Source organism: Chelonoidis abingdonii, chromosome 19 (assembly GCF_003597395.2).
Source record: "Chelonoidis abingdonii isolate Lonesome George chromosome 19, CheloAbing_2.0, whole genome shotgun sequence".
NCBI lineage: Eukaryota > Metazoa > Chordata > Testudines > Testudinidae > Chelonoidis > Chelonoidis abingdonii.
Genome location: NC_133787.1, coordinates 6,921,854 through 6,940,522, shown reverse-complemented (window position 1 = coordinate 6,940,522; position 18,669 = coordinate 6,921,854). Strand labels below are relative to the sequence as shown.

The window sequence follows — 18,669 nt, the reverse complement described above, 5'->3', positions numbered from 1 at the left end:
TTGTATTTTACTACAAATAGAAGTCAGTCGTTTAGCTTTTGACATTTTAAAAACTGAAATGATGTTATTGGGTCCCAATCCTGTGAGGTACTCGGCATCCGCAGATCCCATTGAATGTAGTGGGAGTACAGGGCACACAGCACTTCACATGATTTGGCGTTTGTTATTTTAAAGGCCTTTTAAATCTCTGTTTTGGCATGAACTCTTTCTGATGCTGGCATTGCTGCAACATCCATTAGTATTACACTTGTTACTGTGCCAACTTTGATTTTTACTGTACATTTGCCACAGGATGAGAGATTGGGAAGCTTCTAATTCATTGGCTCTTAAATAAGATTATAAACTGAGTAGCTGATGACTCAAGAGTTGATCAAATACTGTAACTGGGTAAGGAGCCTCTTTCTTCCATGGTTAGTGGTTCCAGTCTGCCTGAGTTAGTAGTGAAAAGTCAACACTATACAGTCTTCCAGGTAGACTGAAATAAGATGTGGTCTCAGCCAGTTCCAGATTTAAAAACGAACCCACCATTACAGTTGGCACTAAATGGTTCTTTTGTTGGCATTATCAAAGGAGAGGCCAAGTATTAACACCAAATCTTTCAAATGTGGGTGCTTGATTTTTTTCAGAGGTATAAAATGCCCCAGTTTCAAATGACTTGCTCAGTACTTCTAAATGGTCTGATTTTCAAGTGCATTAGTTCTAGGCATCCAGTTTTGAAAATCTGGCCTAAGTGGAACATAGAGAATAAGCTATCTTCTCACCCTTGAGAAACCCCTCAGTCTCCTATGTTCAGGTTTGTGAGCACTGGGGAGAAGCTTGCAGTGCTCTTGTCCAGCATTTACCTGTTCTGGATAAATTGATGACTTTTTTTTGCAGGTTGTCAAGTCAGTATTCCCAACTTTTTGGAAAGCCACAATTTTCCATAGAGAGTCTACCTGAAGTAACATTAGCTTTTTAATGTTTAACTTCAGTCTTCCTTTATTTGTTTATACTTACGTTGGCAACTCTGTGGAGTAGAGTCTTTATTTAAAAAAAATAAAGTCAAAACAGTTAACGTTAGTACAGTTGCAAGCAACCTCTGTTCCCAAGGTGTTTGTAACTCAGAAAAAACCGTTATGGTTGTGTAACGGGTTGGATCACAGAAACCCCCTTGGGAACTGCCAACTGATGTGCCAAGACTACTTCTGCCTCTGCTTTCCCTGCCAGCTTCGGACTCCAGCACCCTGTCTTGCTGAGCCAGACGTGCCAGTCTGATCCAGTACAGACCTAGGATCTGAACCACGTGCTCCAAAGCTGCAGACTTAACTGAAAGCAGCCCACAGAAATGTTCCTGTCTTTAACACTCAGATGCCCAACTCCCAATGGGGTCTAAACCCCAAATAAATCTGTTTTACCCTATATAAAGCATATACAGGGCAAACTCATAAATTTTTCACCCTCTATAACCCTGATAGAGATACACAACTGTTCCCCCTCCCCCACCCCAGGTATTAATACACACTGAGTTAATTAATAAGTAAAAAGTGATTTTATTAAATACAGAAAGTAGGATTTAAGTGGTTCCAAGTAGTAACCGACAGAACAAAGTTACCAAGTAAAATAAAATAGAACATGCAAGTCTGTGTCTAAGAAAAGTGAATACAGATATAACCTCACCAGTTCCAGTAAGCTTCCTTTTACAGACTAGTCTCCTGCTAGTCTGGGGTCCAGCAATCACTCACACTCCCTGTAGTTACTGTCCTTTGTTCCAGTTTCTTTCAGGTAGCCTCTCCACCCCAAGGATATCTCTTTAGCCAGCTGAAGACCAAGTGGAGGAGTCTCCCAGGGGTTTAAATAGACTTTCTCTTGTGGGTGGAGACCCCCTCCTCTCTCCTATGCAAAGTCCAGCTCCAAGATGGAGTTTTGGAGTCAGATGAGCAAGCCACATGGACATTTTTTTCCAGCCAAGCCACATTCCTGGGAAGGCTTAGATGTGGATTGACATCTTCAAGTTCATTGTTGGCTTAAGTGGTTTTTGACTGGGCACTTAATTTGCACTTTTCTCAAGAAACTGACCAAGTGTTCTTCTAGGCTCATTAAAATCAAGCCAGAACACAGCCAATATTTGTAACTTCAAATACAAAAATGACACATACATACAAATAGGATGAATATATTCAGTATATCATAACCTTTACATATGCCATGTAACATATCTATGTAACCTAAAACATATTCCAGTTATGTCACACATACATTCATAAGCATATTCCATAAAGCTTTGGGGGGACACCGTCACAGGTTGTTCTTTCAGAAGTTTACAACTGAACATTGACTTAATACAGCTTTGAAACTTTATTATGCAGAAGAAAAATGCTGCTTTAACCATCTTAATTTAAATGAAACAAAGAATCAGTTCCTTATCTTGTCAAATCTTTTTTTAAACTTCCCTTTTTTTTTTTTTTTTTTTTTTTTAGTAGATTACAATTAACACAGTACTCTACTGTATTTGCACCTTTTTTTGGTCTCTGCTGCAGCCTGATTGTGCACTTCTGGTCCCAAATGAGCTGTGTGGTTGACTGGTCAGTTTGTAACTTTGCGATTCTACTGTAGTTCCACTAAGATTGGCTAAAAGCTGCATTTGAGAATGTCATCCTCATTCTAAGTTGAGGTGTACTTTTTCACCTCAAGTCCCTTCCTCAATCATTGCTGGCTATTCTTTCTTTCTTCTCTATGCTCTTTGCGCTTTGTCAGCCCTATCTATTAGTTCTGTTTGTGGCTGTTCTTTTGGGAACACAATTATATTTCCCTGTAACCTCCCTCAAAGATCAGATTTTTTGTATGTTGCACTAGTTTAAATCTGGATCAGAATCTGACCCAAAAAGCATATAAATGTCAAACTTTATAAACTCAGTTACACTAATCTTGTCCAAATGCCCTGCTGATAACTTCTGTGTGGAGAGTTGTTTTTGTTTTAATTAAGTGTTGGGCTTAGTTGTGAAGCTGGGGTCTGAATCGGCTCAACTGAAACTTTCCTAAAAGCGTGAGGATAGAGGGGTTGAGATGAATCTGGAGTTGCAGTTTGGATCCATTTGTGGAGCAATTTTTGTTCTGAATTTGGAATTACACTGTAAATCCATTGAAATTGGTGGGAGTTACTCTGCATTTACTCCGAATTTAATCCTACATTAATAGCCAGAGGAAACTAACGCTCAACATACGTTTCTGCTACTCTATCATTCTTGTTTAAAAGACTAGCACAGTGAGTATAAGGAGGATATGCCATTAGAGAGAGAGAGATGGTGTGGTTTTAGAGTCAGCAACAGCATAGTTTTGTAAAGTGGACTAGGGGGCTATCTCCAATTTTGTTGTGCTCAAATCATTTTTTTACTGTATTTTCAATTTTATAACACAATCAACTTTTTTTTTTTTTTTAATAGCATCAGAATATTTGGAACAGATTAAACCACTTTGGTAGTCCTCCCTGTTTTCTGCCATCTATCTTACTGATTCATTGAAGTTAAGGAAATGTTAATATTTCTCATACAGTTGGCAGCACATCACTTTTGAGCAATCGGACATACTTTGGCTCATTTGGCAGTAACCAATGAATTAATGTAACTCTTTAAGATAAATTAAACTTCTGGTCTGTCTTTAAAACAGATAAACTATCACTTGGCATCTGTAATGTTATCCTGTTAGCATTGATATTGAAGCAGAGTGATTGACTTGTATTGAATGACTGAGTGGAAAACAATGTGTTCCGTAATTCCTATAGTGTTAAATAGCATTCTGTCTTTGTTTTAGGATGCATTGCAGAAATTGACTGAAATATTAAATTTAAATGCAGCGGTTGCCTGCCAGGATTCCTGTCACCCTGCCAAGCATCGTAATACAACTGCAGTTCTGGGCTGTTTGGCTGAGAAACTAGCAGGTAAGCAGAAAGAGCAGTCTGAAAGCTTAACTGGGTTTTCTATAGTGTCACAGCATAGCAACGTTCAGAGCTAACTTTGTAGAACTGAGGTCATGTTTTGGAACAAGGAGAGATCTTGTCTCTCAGCTCGGGCCAAATCTACTGCATGATCAAAATATTGATGAGGCTTAATTTCAGTAACCAGCAAACAGCTTGGCTCTGAACTTTGAGTCTACTACACTGAACTCCCTCAATACTTGATTTACCAAATAAAACCTCAATCCACACGTGTATATATTTCAAATATCTGTAAAGTAAGATTTCCTGACACACAGCCTTGATAATGCAATTATCAAGGCTAACGTTTTTACAGGCCTAACCTAGGTAGATGAGAGAATTTCTGGGAACACATTAGCCAGTAGGCAAGATGATGATAAAGGACAAATTATTCTTATTAAAGAGAATTGGTGAAAGGATGATGGATGTTCTTTTCACTACAGACAAATGTTGTTCTGTTGTAGTTACCTGAAGCAAATGCTCTTCAGCTACATTATTTAAAAGGACACTGAGAATTTCCTTTTTAAAAAGTGACTTTTGTTTAAATAGGTCTCTTTATTCTCCACTTACTTATAATGCCCTGCCTGAAGGTGAAAGTGAAATTTCCATTGCCTTCTGATTGTTGCCCCATTTGGCAACTTTTTTTTTTTTTTCTTTCTAGGGATGCTTGAAATTAACATGTCTTTTTAAAATTCCTAGTTTGTGCCCCACTGTTTGATATGAGCACCATTTTAAAAATAACATTTAATTATTGCTTCAGAGACAGCACTAAAGACCATAACATTTTTGTGTAGTTCCTACTCGAACAGTGACTTTTGATGTAGATATTTGACATAAAAATGACAATTCCTCCTCTTTGCCACCCTCTCGATACCATAGGTCAAAATAAGATCCTATGTTAGTTGACCGTTTCCATTTGGTTAGGTGAGAGCAGATGCTTCTCTAGAAATCCAGACAGTGATGGGGTCAATGCTGTTTTATAATAGTGCGTTTGTGTGTGTACCAATTTGTCACAGTTCATGGGTTTTATGAAACTGAATGCCCTTCCTTCTGCCACACTACCTTAAGCAGATAGCGTTCATGGGCATTTTTAATTGGTCGGTTGCCACAATGCCAATCGCAGATTGGGTGACTAGGCATCAAGCTGGCGGAATTTGATCCTGTGGGCATTACTCATTTTGTGCCAGTGATTGAGGAAGCTGATCTTTTTAACCTTGATTTAGTAATACAAAATATCTGAGAAACTACCTGCTTTACATAAATGTACATTGGGGACTGGTGGGTTTGGTTTCTTTGTTTTTGTTTTTTTTCAAAAATATGTAGGCATAAGTGTTATCAGATATCAAGGTGACAGGTGTCTTTATAGTAATACTGAAGATCATTAGAACTACACAGTTACAGCTATGGCACATGCACATGGCTGTTTGTGCATAGAAAGGGAAGGCAGATCCATGACTGTGCATTCAGATACCTGATTTATGAGCACATTCATTGTAACCATGCATAAATTAAGCCTACAGTAGAGTGTACGTATTTTGCTTGTGTGCAAAAACATAGCCCTGAGTACTACTTCAATTTCTTTTTGTGACTGCAGGGTGGTCTTCAGGGACAGAATGCCCCCCTTGGTAAACTTTAATTGACATTAAAAGCAGTTCCCATACATGCATTTCATTTTCAGTGTTCTTGCAGGTCCTGCAAGTATAGGCTTACTCAGCCCAGGAATACTGGAATATTTACTGCAGAGCTTGGTAAGTATCCAAGCACAGTAGCATTCGTGGCTTCTCTAGCCTCTTAATTGCTTCTGTATGCATAAGTGGTAAATGTTCTTGTTTTTCAGCAAATGTTGCTGGGGTTTTTTTGTTGTTGTTGTTTTTTTTTATGAAACTGCTTGCAGCAGAGCGCGGTAAGATCAGTTTTTGTAATTGTGGGATCTTATCTATCTTTGTCTCTACATACAGCATTTTTCACTTAAATCAATCATGAGCTCAACATACAAAACCAAATTATACAAATTAAAAATAATCAAAATAAAGGACAGACATGTTAACTCTAAACACTCTAGGTTGATGTTGGAAAATCTAACAGACTATAGAAAGAGTCCATTTAATAAGGAAGGGGTCAAAAAGGCTTAATGAGAGAATGAAAAAGAAAGGAAGGACTATCCATGAAAATAAAGACGACAATTATTTTGTTTTATTTAATTTGTGAAGCACAGAGTATGTGCCTGGCACTATACAGAACCTAGAGAAAATGAGTCTCTGCTCCGAAATTCTTAGTGCCGTTCAGACCCTGGCATTGATACTAACGTGCTATGGAAGTAGCGGTATATACAATTGTATTCCTAGACAACAAGTTCATCCGTTCACTTTGGTCAAAGTGAAGAACAGATTTGAAATAAGAAGTCGCTGTCTTGTGAAGTCAAAGGTCAGGGATGCAGCTGAACATTAGTTTGGAGTAAAGGAAAGGATGTCCCTTATCTTGCAGTGATCCTTATTCCTTCTAAAATTTCTGTTGTGCTCTTACTTCTGCAGACAGTTGACCAAAAAGTACTGTACTGCTAAAATTATCTACATTTCAGATGGTCACATTCAAAATAAGCCATAATCAAGCGAAAGACGCCTAGGTTCAGATAGAAGGCTTATAGTCTGCGTTATGTACCTTACTGCCAGTTCAGGTCGGTAACTGGTGATCGTGATTGCAGAACACTACGGTTTAAGGATGGGTGTCTCTGGAATAGAGGAGGAATATTTCCTTCTAGGAGCAATCCTAGGGATTTTGGACTTGGTACCCAGAAATGAACAGATGATGATGTTTATATTAAATCCAAAAGCAATATTAACATCAAGGGTCTGGCCAAACAACTCCAGAAAACGTGAGGTTAAGATTGAAAGTCTGTCCCTCACCATTCCATCAGATGGAGGTGCAGAGAGCAGTTGGACATACTAGCCAGCTTGCATTATCAGTGCAGTGAGTTAAAAGGAAAGAATTTTAATCTTGACCTTTGAATTTACTGCCACTGCGTAGTTTAAGCCCCTTAAAGCAAAACTAACCTTCAAATAGTTTAGAAGAACAGAGCTTTAGAATTGTTGTGAATGCCAGATATAGGAGAGGCTCCCAGCACATGATTAACTTAGGATCTTATGCAAGCCTTCCCACAGAGAACTCCTGACATGAGGGCTAAAGCACTGAACAGTGTCAAGCAGCGGTTCTCAAACTGTAGGTTGGGATCCCAAAGTGAGTCATGACTCCATTTTAATGGGGTCATCAGGGCCATCATTAGATTTGCTGGGACCCATGGCTGAAGTTGAAGCCTGAGCTCCACCCAGGGCGTTGGGGTCAGGGTTGCCCAGAGGTGGTGGGGCAAATGAGGCAATTTGCCTGGGGCCCCGTGAGCCCCGGCCGAGAATCCCTTCCCTGGCTACACACCGAGTGGCGGTTCGGGTCTTTGGCGGCACTTCGGCGGCAGGTCCTTCAGTGCTGCCACAGACTCGGAGCAAGCGAAGGACCCGCCGCAGGCTCGGAGCGCTGCCCAGTGAGTACTAGTGCTGCAGCAGGTGGTGCCTTTTTTTATGTCTGCTACCCCTCTTTGCCCCAGGCCCCCTGAATCCTTAGGGCGGCCCTGGTCAGGGCTCGGGCTCCAGCCTCCCTCTCTTCCTACTCAAGGCGGCAGGGCTCAGGCTCCGGCTTCGGCTGCAGCCCCTCTCTATCCCCTACTCAAGGCGGCGGGGCTTGGGCTCCCCACCCCCTTGCCCCAGGGTCATGTAGTAACTTTGTTGTCAGAAGGGGGTCACAGTGCAATGAAGTTTGAGAAACCCTGGTGTAAAAGGAATGGTGCATTGGACAGAATCAGGCTCATAGCTTATATATAGTGAAAATCTTCACAGAAGTTAATAAACTCCATAGCCATTTTTTTTCCAAGAGCTAAAGCATTATTAGACATGCACAAACTACAGTAGGAAACTTTGCAGTAGTTATTTGATTCTGTTGTGGGAAATGCTGACTATAATAGGTATAAAAGGTTTTCTGCACTTATCATTTACCAAGATTACGAGTAATTGGCATAATATTAAGGGAGCCAATTTAGTCACGTCTATCTTTTTTTGTGGCTGTTTCTTGTCAAATGTCTTTGGAAACTGCAGAACTTGCTAGTTCATTGAATCTTTTCTAGGTATCATGGAGTCAAAGACGTGGGGAGGGTTGTTTTTAAGCAAAGGCACAATATAACCATAACTTTTTTAACTGAACATAACTTTTTATCCGAGCATTGCAGTGGATCACGTTTCATTTTTCCTGAAATAAGACCTGCCATTTAGCAGGCAGTTACAGGTTGGATGAAGCATCTCTTGTGTTAGCTGCCATTTCAAAGGGAGACTCGCAACATAAGTCTCTGGTCTGACACATGTTACTTGCAGATGTCACCACTGAGTATGGTGAACTTTGTGCAGATTATATATAGTGGAAAGGCAGAGCAGAATTATCATAGGTTTTATTTGTTTTGACTTTGTGTGTAAATTTTGTTTTCGTCTTTTATTCTGAAACTGGTATAGGCGTGTGTGTGTGTGTGTTTTGGGGGTGGGGTGTCTGGGGTGAGACTGAGTTTTCACTCTTGGGGTATGTCTCCACTGCAGCGGGGAATGAGCTCCCAGCTTGAGCAGATGGACTCGTGCCAGTGGTCTTAAGCTAGCATGCTAAAAATAGCAGCATGGATGTTGTGGCTCAGAGTCTCAAGCATCCACACTGCTATTTTTTTTTTGAGCATTAGCTCAGGCCCGACTGGTGAGTCTGTCTGCTCACTCTGGGAGGCTCGCTCCTAGCTGCAAGGTAGACATCCTTGAGGGGTGTTCCCTTCCTTCCCCCACGGTTCAGATAAATTGCTCCATTAATCTGGGAGATCTTGCCCATGCTGTGTCTGTTTTCTGAATGAACAGAGGATATTGTTTAATCTTTCACAACCACTAAATTCACTTTTTTAAAATATCAGACTGTTCTACTAAGACTGTCCCACAAAGGGTTCTAACAAATTTTCATCTTCCTGACTCTCACCTCTGGGAAGGGTCACTTCTTCCCTCATGGCAGAATGGCCTGCATGCAGAGATTCAGGAGACCTAAGTGCTTCTCAGCTCTTAAATTTATGTACTGCATGACCTGGAGCAAAGCACTCAACTTCTGTACCTCAGTTTCCACATCTGTGAATGAGGATAATGATACCCTTTTTTTAAAAAAAACAAAACACTTGAGCTTTACAAATGAAAAGCACCTATATAAGTGCCAAATATTACTTATTACTACAGTTTACCAAATTCTAAAGAAATCGCATGGCTAACCTAGAAGAAGCTTTCACTTGCTAATAAAATGCTTGTTTGATTAAGAAATAAACTACTTTGTCTACCAAATTTTCTCTTGGGATAGTGCCAAACTGCTTGCTAATCATTATTAGCATCTCCTTTGTTTGTGTTAATTACTATAAGGGCAAACTGAAAACTCTACAGAACACCTGATAAGGACATTTAAAATTATACATTATATTATATATTTGAGATATGGATCAAAACTTTCTGTTTATATTATGGAGCATATTGAAGGCTAGCCTTCCTTTTTGCTAAGCCTACACTTCAGTTATTTCAAGTAGCTGCTTTCCATCTGAAATTTCTTTTGCATGAATTCTATTCAAATGAAAAAAACTCACAAAATTTGAGGTTACTAGAACGAGGCATTTTGAAGGCTTAATTCAGAAAAATGAGTTTTTCTGAAAAAAAATAATCTTAGCATTTGGGGCTAGAAACTTTATGATTTTTAATTCAGTGGCCTTCAATGAGAGCTAGTGACATATCAGGGTAAATCAGGAGCAACTCCATTGAAATACAGTGGAACCTCAAAGTTACAAACACCTTGGGAATGGAAGTTGTTCCTAACTCTGAACAAAACATTATGGTGGTTCTTTCAAAAATATACAACTGAACAGTGACTTAATACAGCTTTGAAACTTTATTATGCAGAAGAAAAATGCTTCTTTTCCTTTATTTTTATTTTTTGTAGTAATTTAACACAGTAGTGTGCTGTATTTGCTTTTTTCCCCCTTCTGCCTGTTGTGTACTTCTAGTTCCGAATGAGGGGTGTGATTGACTGATCAGTTTGTAACTTTGGTGTTAGTAACTCTGAGATTCTACTGTAGATAGACTACCCTGGTAAAAAGCTGCTGTGACATGAGAAATAGGTCCTGTGAGTACTTCTGGTATGGCCCACTTCCCCCCTACTACTGTGCCCATTGCTCATGATTAAGGCTGCAAACCGTTCACGGAGGTCATGAAAGTCACAGCTTCCGTGACCTCCATGAATTTTGCAGCACTGCTACGGCTGCCCCTGGGACCACCCCAGCAGCTGGGGAAGCCCCAGGGCCAGCCGCACCAGCTCGCTGCTCTGGCAGCCCGAGGCAGCTGGTCTCCGGCGCCTCCCTGGAGCAGCAGTACAGCACCAGTGGCAGCGGGACCCCAGGCCGTGTCCCCCCAGCAGAAGCATCGCTCTGCACTCTCCTTCCCCTCCTCTTCCTCCCCCCGCCCACCCCAGCAGTCTTCAGGAGCACCCCCTCCCAGCAGGTAAGATTTAGTCATGGGTATTAAAAGTCATGGTCAGGTCAGGGGGCTGTTATACCTGTTCATGACTTTTACTAAAAATATCCATGACTAAAATGTAGCCTTACTCATAACATCTCTGCCTTTCTCTTGTGAAGAGTCTTGAAAATGTAATCTGACTGCTCATTTTAAGAAAATGTTTTCATTATATTAGACAAACCAACAAAAACATCTTCCACAGCATGTGTTTAATATTCTCGTTGTCTTTAGAATTTCCAGTCCCATCCGACGGTAATGCTTTTTGCACTAATAGCACTGGAAAAGTTTGCACAAACAAGTAAGTATTAGCCTAGTACTTCCTAACGATAAAGACAATAGAGCTAATGTTGCCCCAGAATGGTTATTTCCTTCATCGGATCACATCTGCTGTCCTAGGTGCATGTATTTGAAATAAGCATGTTGAAGTTCCCAACTTTGTAGCTTAAGCCTAGGGCACCATAAGGATCAGTGATATCTGGGCTGACAGGGAATGGGATCACTCTAGGGAAAAGTGTGCTCAGGCCCTCAGGGGCAGGAGGAGACTCCTGCTGCTCTAGTGACCCCAACCCCCTTGGAAAGAAAATGGGTGGAACACAATTCCGTCACTATACTGTGTGCTGTCCTCAAATACAGCTCAAATTATTGCCACGTAGGGTCTGCTATCCATCAAAAGTAGCTTTGGGGATGGGAAGAGGCACAGGAGCCCTTTGAAGGCCTCTCCATGGCTGGAAAAAAATGTGTCCTGTTAATAGACTGTAATTATTATTTTCCTAGCTAATAGCCCTGCTCTCAGATGATTTAGTACAGTAAAATGCTGAATATTTAATATTGCATTTCTGTCAGGAGAAGGCACATGAACTCTTATATTTTTTGTTTAATATTGAGATTTAGAATATTTCTATAGTGTACTTGTAAAATATTTACCTTTTTGTCTTTTAAATCACTTTTTCTTGTTTACATCTATTACTTTTTTCACTTTTAAATTACAGGTGAAAATAAAATGACAATTTCTGAGTCCTGTATTAGTGACCAGCTTGCTCTGTTAGAGAAATGGACAGATAATCCAGACTATTTAAAACGCCAGGTGGGATTCTGTGCCCAGTGGAGTTTAGACAACCTATGTAAGTATAGTGTGAACAGGATTCTTGCACTAAGGCTTCTTTGCAGAATGGCACGCATGTGTGTGTGTTGCACAAATACCATGTTTTGTGTAAGTATTTATTGATAGTTTTGTATGTCTCGTCATATTTGTATGTGCAAATATCCAGTGTCCAGACAGAAATAAGGTGCATAAATCCATGTATATTTGCATGCCTTAATTTTTGAAAAGCAAACCTTGTGTAATTATTAAAATTAAAGTTCTTCAACTTTATTTGCTCTGTAACTGCTGTGACATTTCAGCAAAGCTCAAAATAGCTAGATTACACTTGTATTCTGATTTTGTCCCAAAGAAAACCATTGTGATATTCTTGGCTATGCCAATACCACATCTGCACAAGGATGGATTATGACCTGTGATTTATTAAGCAGACTAGATTCTCATGATTTGAGAAACCAAAAAAGAGTAGCTCTCTGGTAAACTGTCGTTTATTTAACAAACCAATCCAGGCCTAACTAGTGGGCCCAAAGCTTTGACTTGCTGAAGGACCCCACGCGGCTGCCAGCCTTGTTTAAGGCATACCCCTCTTGTTCACTACCACTGGGAGAAGAGACAATGAAATTACTTGGTTGGCCCCAGGCAGCAGCTTGTCTTGCTTATGCTGAAACCCAGCATCTACTTGTGCTTTGTTACGAATGGCAATAAATATATAGTAATGAGTCTGTGATGTACATTTCACTCCCTCTGATGAATTAGTGTTGTTGGTATGATTCTCAGCCTGTAGAGCTAAATCAGTGGTTCTCAAACTCTTGTACTGTGACCCCTTTCACATAGCAAGCCCCTGAGTGTGACCCCCCCCCCCACTTATAAATTAAGAACACTTTTTTTTTTTTAATATATATTTCACACTATTATAAATACTGGAGGCAAAGCGGGGTTTGGGGTGGAGGCTGACAGTTCACAATCCCCCATGTAATAACCTCGCGACAGCCTGAGGGGTCCTGACCCCCAGTTTGAGAACTCCTGTGCTAAATGCTTCTCCATTCCTCCCCAGTGTGAAAGAGAATGATGTGGAGGAAAAGGTACAGAGCAGTTTCCATGGCCTAGCACAACAGTTATTCTGCAACTTGCCTCCTGGTTCTGTGCAGTCCCAGCATCCTTTGTCTTCCCTGCCCTGATTCTGGATGCTTTCCAAGGTGGAATTTCTAACAAAACCCTGTGTACAGTATAACTTATAATAGCTCAGGGCTGGAGCAAATGCCACCCTGAGTTAAAGCACATATGGGGAGACCATGTCGAACAGCATGCTAGGGAATCCCCCAGTTGGGCTTCTCTTCTCTCCGCTGATCATGAGCTGTTAAAAAGATTCCACCAGGGACTGATTGTTTTTACTTGAAATATTTTGCTTGCTATGAAACTTAAGCATTTGATCAGCCAGTGTGGGAGCACTGTGTGAGGGTCTAGGAGTCACAGAAGTGATGGGGAAAGGACTGAAAGTGGAGGGGGAAGGCAGCCTTAATTGGCTCAGGTCAGATTCATAAACCTAGCCCAATAGCTGACAGCAGCAAGTTTAGAGTTTTCACTATTGCTCTGGCACCATTCCTCCCACAGTAAAATTCCACCCATGTTAACTTTCAAGGTGGTGTCTTGTGTGTCCTGAAGGAATCACATCCTGGTATGTATTCTGATGCCCCTAATGCTTACTCTTGGTTCCTCGAGAGGCACAGTTAGCCCTTAGGTGCTTTTCAGATACTCAAAGCAAGACATGCTCTGCTCCTGGCTATAGTTCTAACAAACATTGAGTGCCACTGTAAAGAAATAATGTTGCTTTCAAGTATGCATAATGCCTGTGTTGCTTTAAAGATGCCAAGACTGAATTGAATCCTTTGTGTGTGTGTGTAGATTTGTATTTATTGAAATAATCTGATTGGACTTGTTCCTGCAATAGCTCTTTATTTAAAAAATTTTTCTGCAGTTTTGAAAGAAGGCAGACAGTTTACATATGAGAAAGTTGACTTGACCAATATTAAGGCCATGCTGAATAGTAATGATGTCAGTGAATACCTTAAGATCTCACCACGTGGACTGGAGGTAGGATGTCATTTGAGTATTTCAACGTAGAATTATGTTTTGAAGAAAGCTGCAAGATATCACCTTTTCAGTTCACTTTTTGTTCCTCTTTTTTTACCCTTCAAAGAATCAACAAGTCTGTATTTCTGAGCTCTACAAAACTAGTGAAGGAATTCTGTTTTGACAGTGGACTGTAATGTCTCTAACCTGCTTTTAGTGCCAGAAATGACCACTGTAAAACATCACCCCCTCTTTAGATCCATCTGATCCTTCTCCCATGTAGTGCAGAACTGTTCCCTACAGTAGATTGTGTGTTTTGGGGTTTTTTTGTTCCCTGTTTTTGTTCTATTGTCCTGTCTAATCTTAAAAGCCCAAAGCAACAGGGATTCCGTTTCCTTCGAGAAAATACCTCTCACCATCAGGAAATTCAGCCAAAATGTTTTTCATAATTTTGTTCCATGACTACTAGGGATATATTCCTAGAGCACTAAATTCCTGTCCCTCCTTGATGTTTATACGTATTAGATAGTTCTAGATCATTCCCCACTTGGTCATTTTTTTTAGCCTTTAATCTTTAAATTGTTCCAATAGCCCTCTGATCACTTCTGTTGTTCTTCTCTGAACTACATTCAACTTGGTTCAGTTTTACTGAGACTCTATCAGGTATACAGCCTTTGCTGTTGTGAAAGGGGTTGCACTGTGTTTGGGAATTTAAGTGTTTTTACAATTGTACTTGTAAGGCCCTTATCAAATCTACCAGACAGAATTCTTTGTGACTGCCAGCTAATTACAACTAATACATTTTCCACTTTGGTTTTTCAGGCTCGATGCGATGCCTCCTCTTTTGAAAGTGTTCGATGTACGTTCTGCGTTGATTCTGGGGTTTGGTACTATGAAGTCACAGTGATTACCTCAGGAGTGATGCAGATAGGATGGGCCACCAAAGACAGCAAGTTTCTCAATCATGTGAGTACATGTGAGGTCACACAGCTAACACTAAATATTAGGGGTTTTTTTACTTACAGTGCCTATACAAATGGCTTTTTATAGCCTCTTGAAATAATTGTCCATATTTTATATGCATTGCCTCTTCCTCTTATTTTTTTCCATACGTTTGCGCTGTTACAGTTAGTGAATTTAGTACTCATGAAAGGTGCTGGAGTGACACTTATCTCCAAAAGTACAGCACAGTCATCAGTAGCGAGAACTTTTCTCACCCACAGTTGCATGCCTCAGCCCTGATCTGGAGCAGTAGGAAGGTAGTTGAATTTTTATGACCCATTCCACTCTTAACCTCTGCTCAAACTGCAAATAAGGGTGTCAGTTACTGCCAGCTATATTTTTGTGAAGTGATCGCCTGCTTACTGAGAGCTGATATGCTATTCACTCATTTGACTTAGGAGAAAAAAAGTAAGAAAAAACCACCTGATGGCTTTTTGATGGCCTATTTTACAAACTTAGTGACTAGAAATTAAATGGCCTCTAATCTACATGAAACCTTCCCCGCAGGATAGTTTCATATATTTGAATGTGGGGATGGTAATCATACTATTGTATTTTTAGTCAAGAAAGCAAGGATTAAACTGGATTGTAAACTATTTTGTAAACTATGGTTTTACCAGTCTAACTTTTTGTCTTTCTCAAGACTACTTCCATAAGCTCCCTCTGGTGTGTTCTGTTTACTCACACTTGCTCTGTTCAGTTAGTATTTGACACAACAAATTCCTGGTGCTTGTATATATGTCGCTTTTTTAAAAAAATACACTGCAATTGCATGCATTAATTGGTCAAAGTCTGTGATCATGAGCTAGTTTAAATGATAACAGAAATGTGAGTAGGATATTTTTTTCCATTTCCCTATCTAGATGAATCCTAGTGAATGATGCCAATATAAAGAGTTTGCCTATTCTTTTCCTAGAGAGGAGTAAATAGCACCTGGCCTGTTCTGAAATGCTAACACTTCATTTTCCAGTCTGGCAAGGAATTGGAAGCTCTCCTTGTCTCTGGCAGGAAAGACTGATTTCCGATGGAAAGAGTACATATGTGGAAATAGCATGCCAAATGTTCTTTCCCTGCCTTCTAAAAATAAATAAAGTCATACAGACACGAGAACTACCTGGGGCACAGATTGAGAGTAGCACAAAACAGCATAAGTGTCACTTAGTGACATGATTAGCATTAAGTACTGGTGGTTTCATTCTTCGTTTCAAGCAGGTGCCTTGCCTGTCAAATCTAGTTACTCAGTCTGCCTTGCAAAATTCTTTTTACCTGTGACAAGTGTTATGGGGGAATAAAAGTTTGTTTGTTTGTTTTGTTTTTTTCATGATCTTCACAGCAAAGGCCACTGTGTCTTCACAGTAAAGGCAAATACCTTTGTGATGTGGATTTTTTGGTTGGTTTTGTGTGTAGTGGTTTGTGTGTGTATCTTGGTTTGTAAATTTTCAGGCTGTTGTAAACTCAGGTGTACTCAGGCAAGATGGGGGTAGTGTAAAGGTTACCATGGCAGCCTTGTTTTCAGAGTTGCCTGAATTTTCTACCTGAACACTAAAGTTCCTTCTATTCTGCTTTTTTCTTTTTTAATGGAATCTGTCACGATGCTATTCATAGCAAGTGTGTTCAGTTTACAAATAAGGATGGCTTTTATAATAGTTAGCTTTGCAACCTCACCCAGCATCTGAAAATCCATCTTTCTGGCTCACCCATAATCACTATTAATAGTTCTGCAATAGAAATGTATAGGCCTATCCTGTTGCCTCTGAGGTCAATTAGCATTTTACCATTGACTAGAGTGGGAATAGGGTAAGGTCCTTAGTTGACCATTCTGACTGTAGACAAGCCAGAAAAATAATCCAGGTCTCCTCTGTTGTGTTGGCTCTGCAGAGCTAACAAGCGCATCAAGTAGTAGAAGCTCATTCCTTGGTAGAGTCAGCAGGCAACAGATCTGCTTGCTATCCAGTCAGAATCCTGAAATTTGTTAAAATGTTCATATTACCAGAGTCATTTTTCTGCTCGTCTTAATACCTTAAGATAAGAGGGCAGATTGTATGGAGTCTTGTTTTGGTTTTTTTATGTTCTAATACAAGAATGACCAGAGTTAAAACTACTCAGTTCCAGCTTTTGTAGAAAAAAAATCCATTCCAAAACCTGATCTACATCATAGACTAAATACTGTGATGTGATGTAGATCTTGGTGTTGATGAACGTAAGTTAGGAAGTGCCAAGGGAATGGAAGAGAAGGATATAGCGAGAAAAGCAGCTAACAGGACAGGGTAAGAAGGAATAAGATAAAGTAGATTCCCTGCCCCCATTAGTTACTCTTCCTGCTATCCTCTCCCTTTCATTCATTCATGTAAGTTACTTCCCCTTGCTGACATAAATTATACATCCCATTACATCATCTCTAAATATGGCCCCTTGCCTACTGCACAGTATTGCAAAAGAACCGTAAAATTTTGCAAGCCTGTCTTGAATACGAGAAGTTGTCAACACTGACTGTAATGGAAACTGTGAAATGAAACAGCAACCCACCAGCCCTTAAACTATAAGAGGCTTAAAAGATTTTTTCACTCACTATAAGTAGCTTGACAGTTTGTTTGGGGGTTAGGTTTTTTTCTGTCTGATATGCTTCCTGTGAGGAATCTCTAAGTAGGGAGAATTGAGATAATGTCTCTAGTTAAGGATTGGAAGTTTGCTTTAGTACAATTTATTTTTCCCTTGATTGGATATTTCTGGTATTTTCTGTTTAGCAAATTTTTATTTGCCTTAGAAATGGGGGTTAGGGGTGTGTGTGTGTGTGTGTGTGTGTGTTTATATTAATAATAATAATAAAAAACCTCCCCACCATCTTCACCTCAGATTATGTCAGCCAGGCTTATCAGGTAGTCACATGCTTTTCATGTAGGTGGAATGTGCTTTTTACATCCTTCCTGCACCAATGTTAGTGCACAGGGCGGAAACCAGTCTCTTCTGTTCCTGTCTGTCATTTGCTGCTGCTTCTGTTGGCTCTGTCTACTCTCTAGTAGTCTACTCTACTAGTCTACTCTCCCTGCTAAGAGTGGTTCTTAAGAAGTCTCATGGGTGCCCTCACGTCTTCACACCATTTGGTCTCCATTTGACAGTTTCACGTTGGTGTGTGTGCATTGGCATCCAAAGTACATGCCCCAAATATGTCCAGTGGTGCCTTCTGATTCCTGAGCAATGAGCTGCTGGTTGGTGACTTCTCTTCACTGGTGATGAAGTCTTTCCAACCAATGTCCAGAATCTTTTGTAGGCACTTACTTTTGAATGCATCTAGTTTTTCTAACATTTTAGCAGATCTCCAGTTCTTGCAGCCCTATGTTAGCACTAAGATTACGTTTGAATTGAAAATTGTCAGTTTTGTTCTGGTGCTGAATATCTTTGATTGCCATACGTTGTTAAGTTTACTAAATACTGTGGATGTCTTTCCTGTCCTTGATGTCACTTCCTTCTTGAGGTATCCGTTAACTAATATGGTACTGCCCAGTAGATGAGTTGTTCTTCGTGATATTTTTGACCAGGGTGGATTTGATTTAAATCACTAGTCAGGAAGACTCAATTTAATCATGGATTTCTACATAAAAGTGCATTTTTGTTGGTTGTTATAACCTTAATATACATTCTTCACAACTTCCAGAGATGGATGTAGGTTTCATTTTTAGAAGGTACATACTCTACATTTTTAAAGTGATTTATTTTGAAAACTGTTCAGATCAGTTTTAAAGCCATATCAGAAAATGATTGGTCATTTCATTTACCAAAGGTAATTGAAACAGATAGTTCACCTCCCAGTGATTTCATAAATATCTCCAATTCAACAGGTTAATCATTAATATTTGGATGATTTTCTTGCCATGCTGTATTAGGAGGAGAACATCACCAGAAAGATATTTAAATTTGTTTTATTTAACTAAAACAACAACGTT

General features: G+C 39.9%; 1 protein-coding gene across 1 annotated transcript in view; it reads left to right on the top strand.

The window, feature by feature from the left end:
• RSPRY1 (ring finger and SPRY domain containing 1) overlaps window positions 1-18,669 on the top strand; it is a 42,781-nt gene that overhangs the window by 13,544 nt on the left and 10,568 nt on the right. The window contains exons 4-9 of the mRNA XM_032774052.2: window positions 3,787-3,913; window positions 5,639-5,697; window positions 10,789-10,855; window positions 11,547-11,678; window positions 13,632-13,747; window positions 14,549-14,692. Coding sequence (XP_032629943.1) covers window positions 3,787-3,913; window positions 5,639-5,697; window positions 10,789-10,855; window positions 11,547-11,678; window positions 13,632-13,747; window positions 14,549-14,692 — 645 coding nt within the window. The remainder of the gene's footprint in view (window positions 1-3,786; window positions 3,914-5,638; window positions 5,698-10,788; window positions 10,856-11,546; window positions 11,679-13,631; window positions 13,748-14,548; window positions 14,693-18,669) is intronic.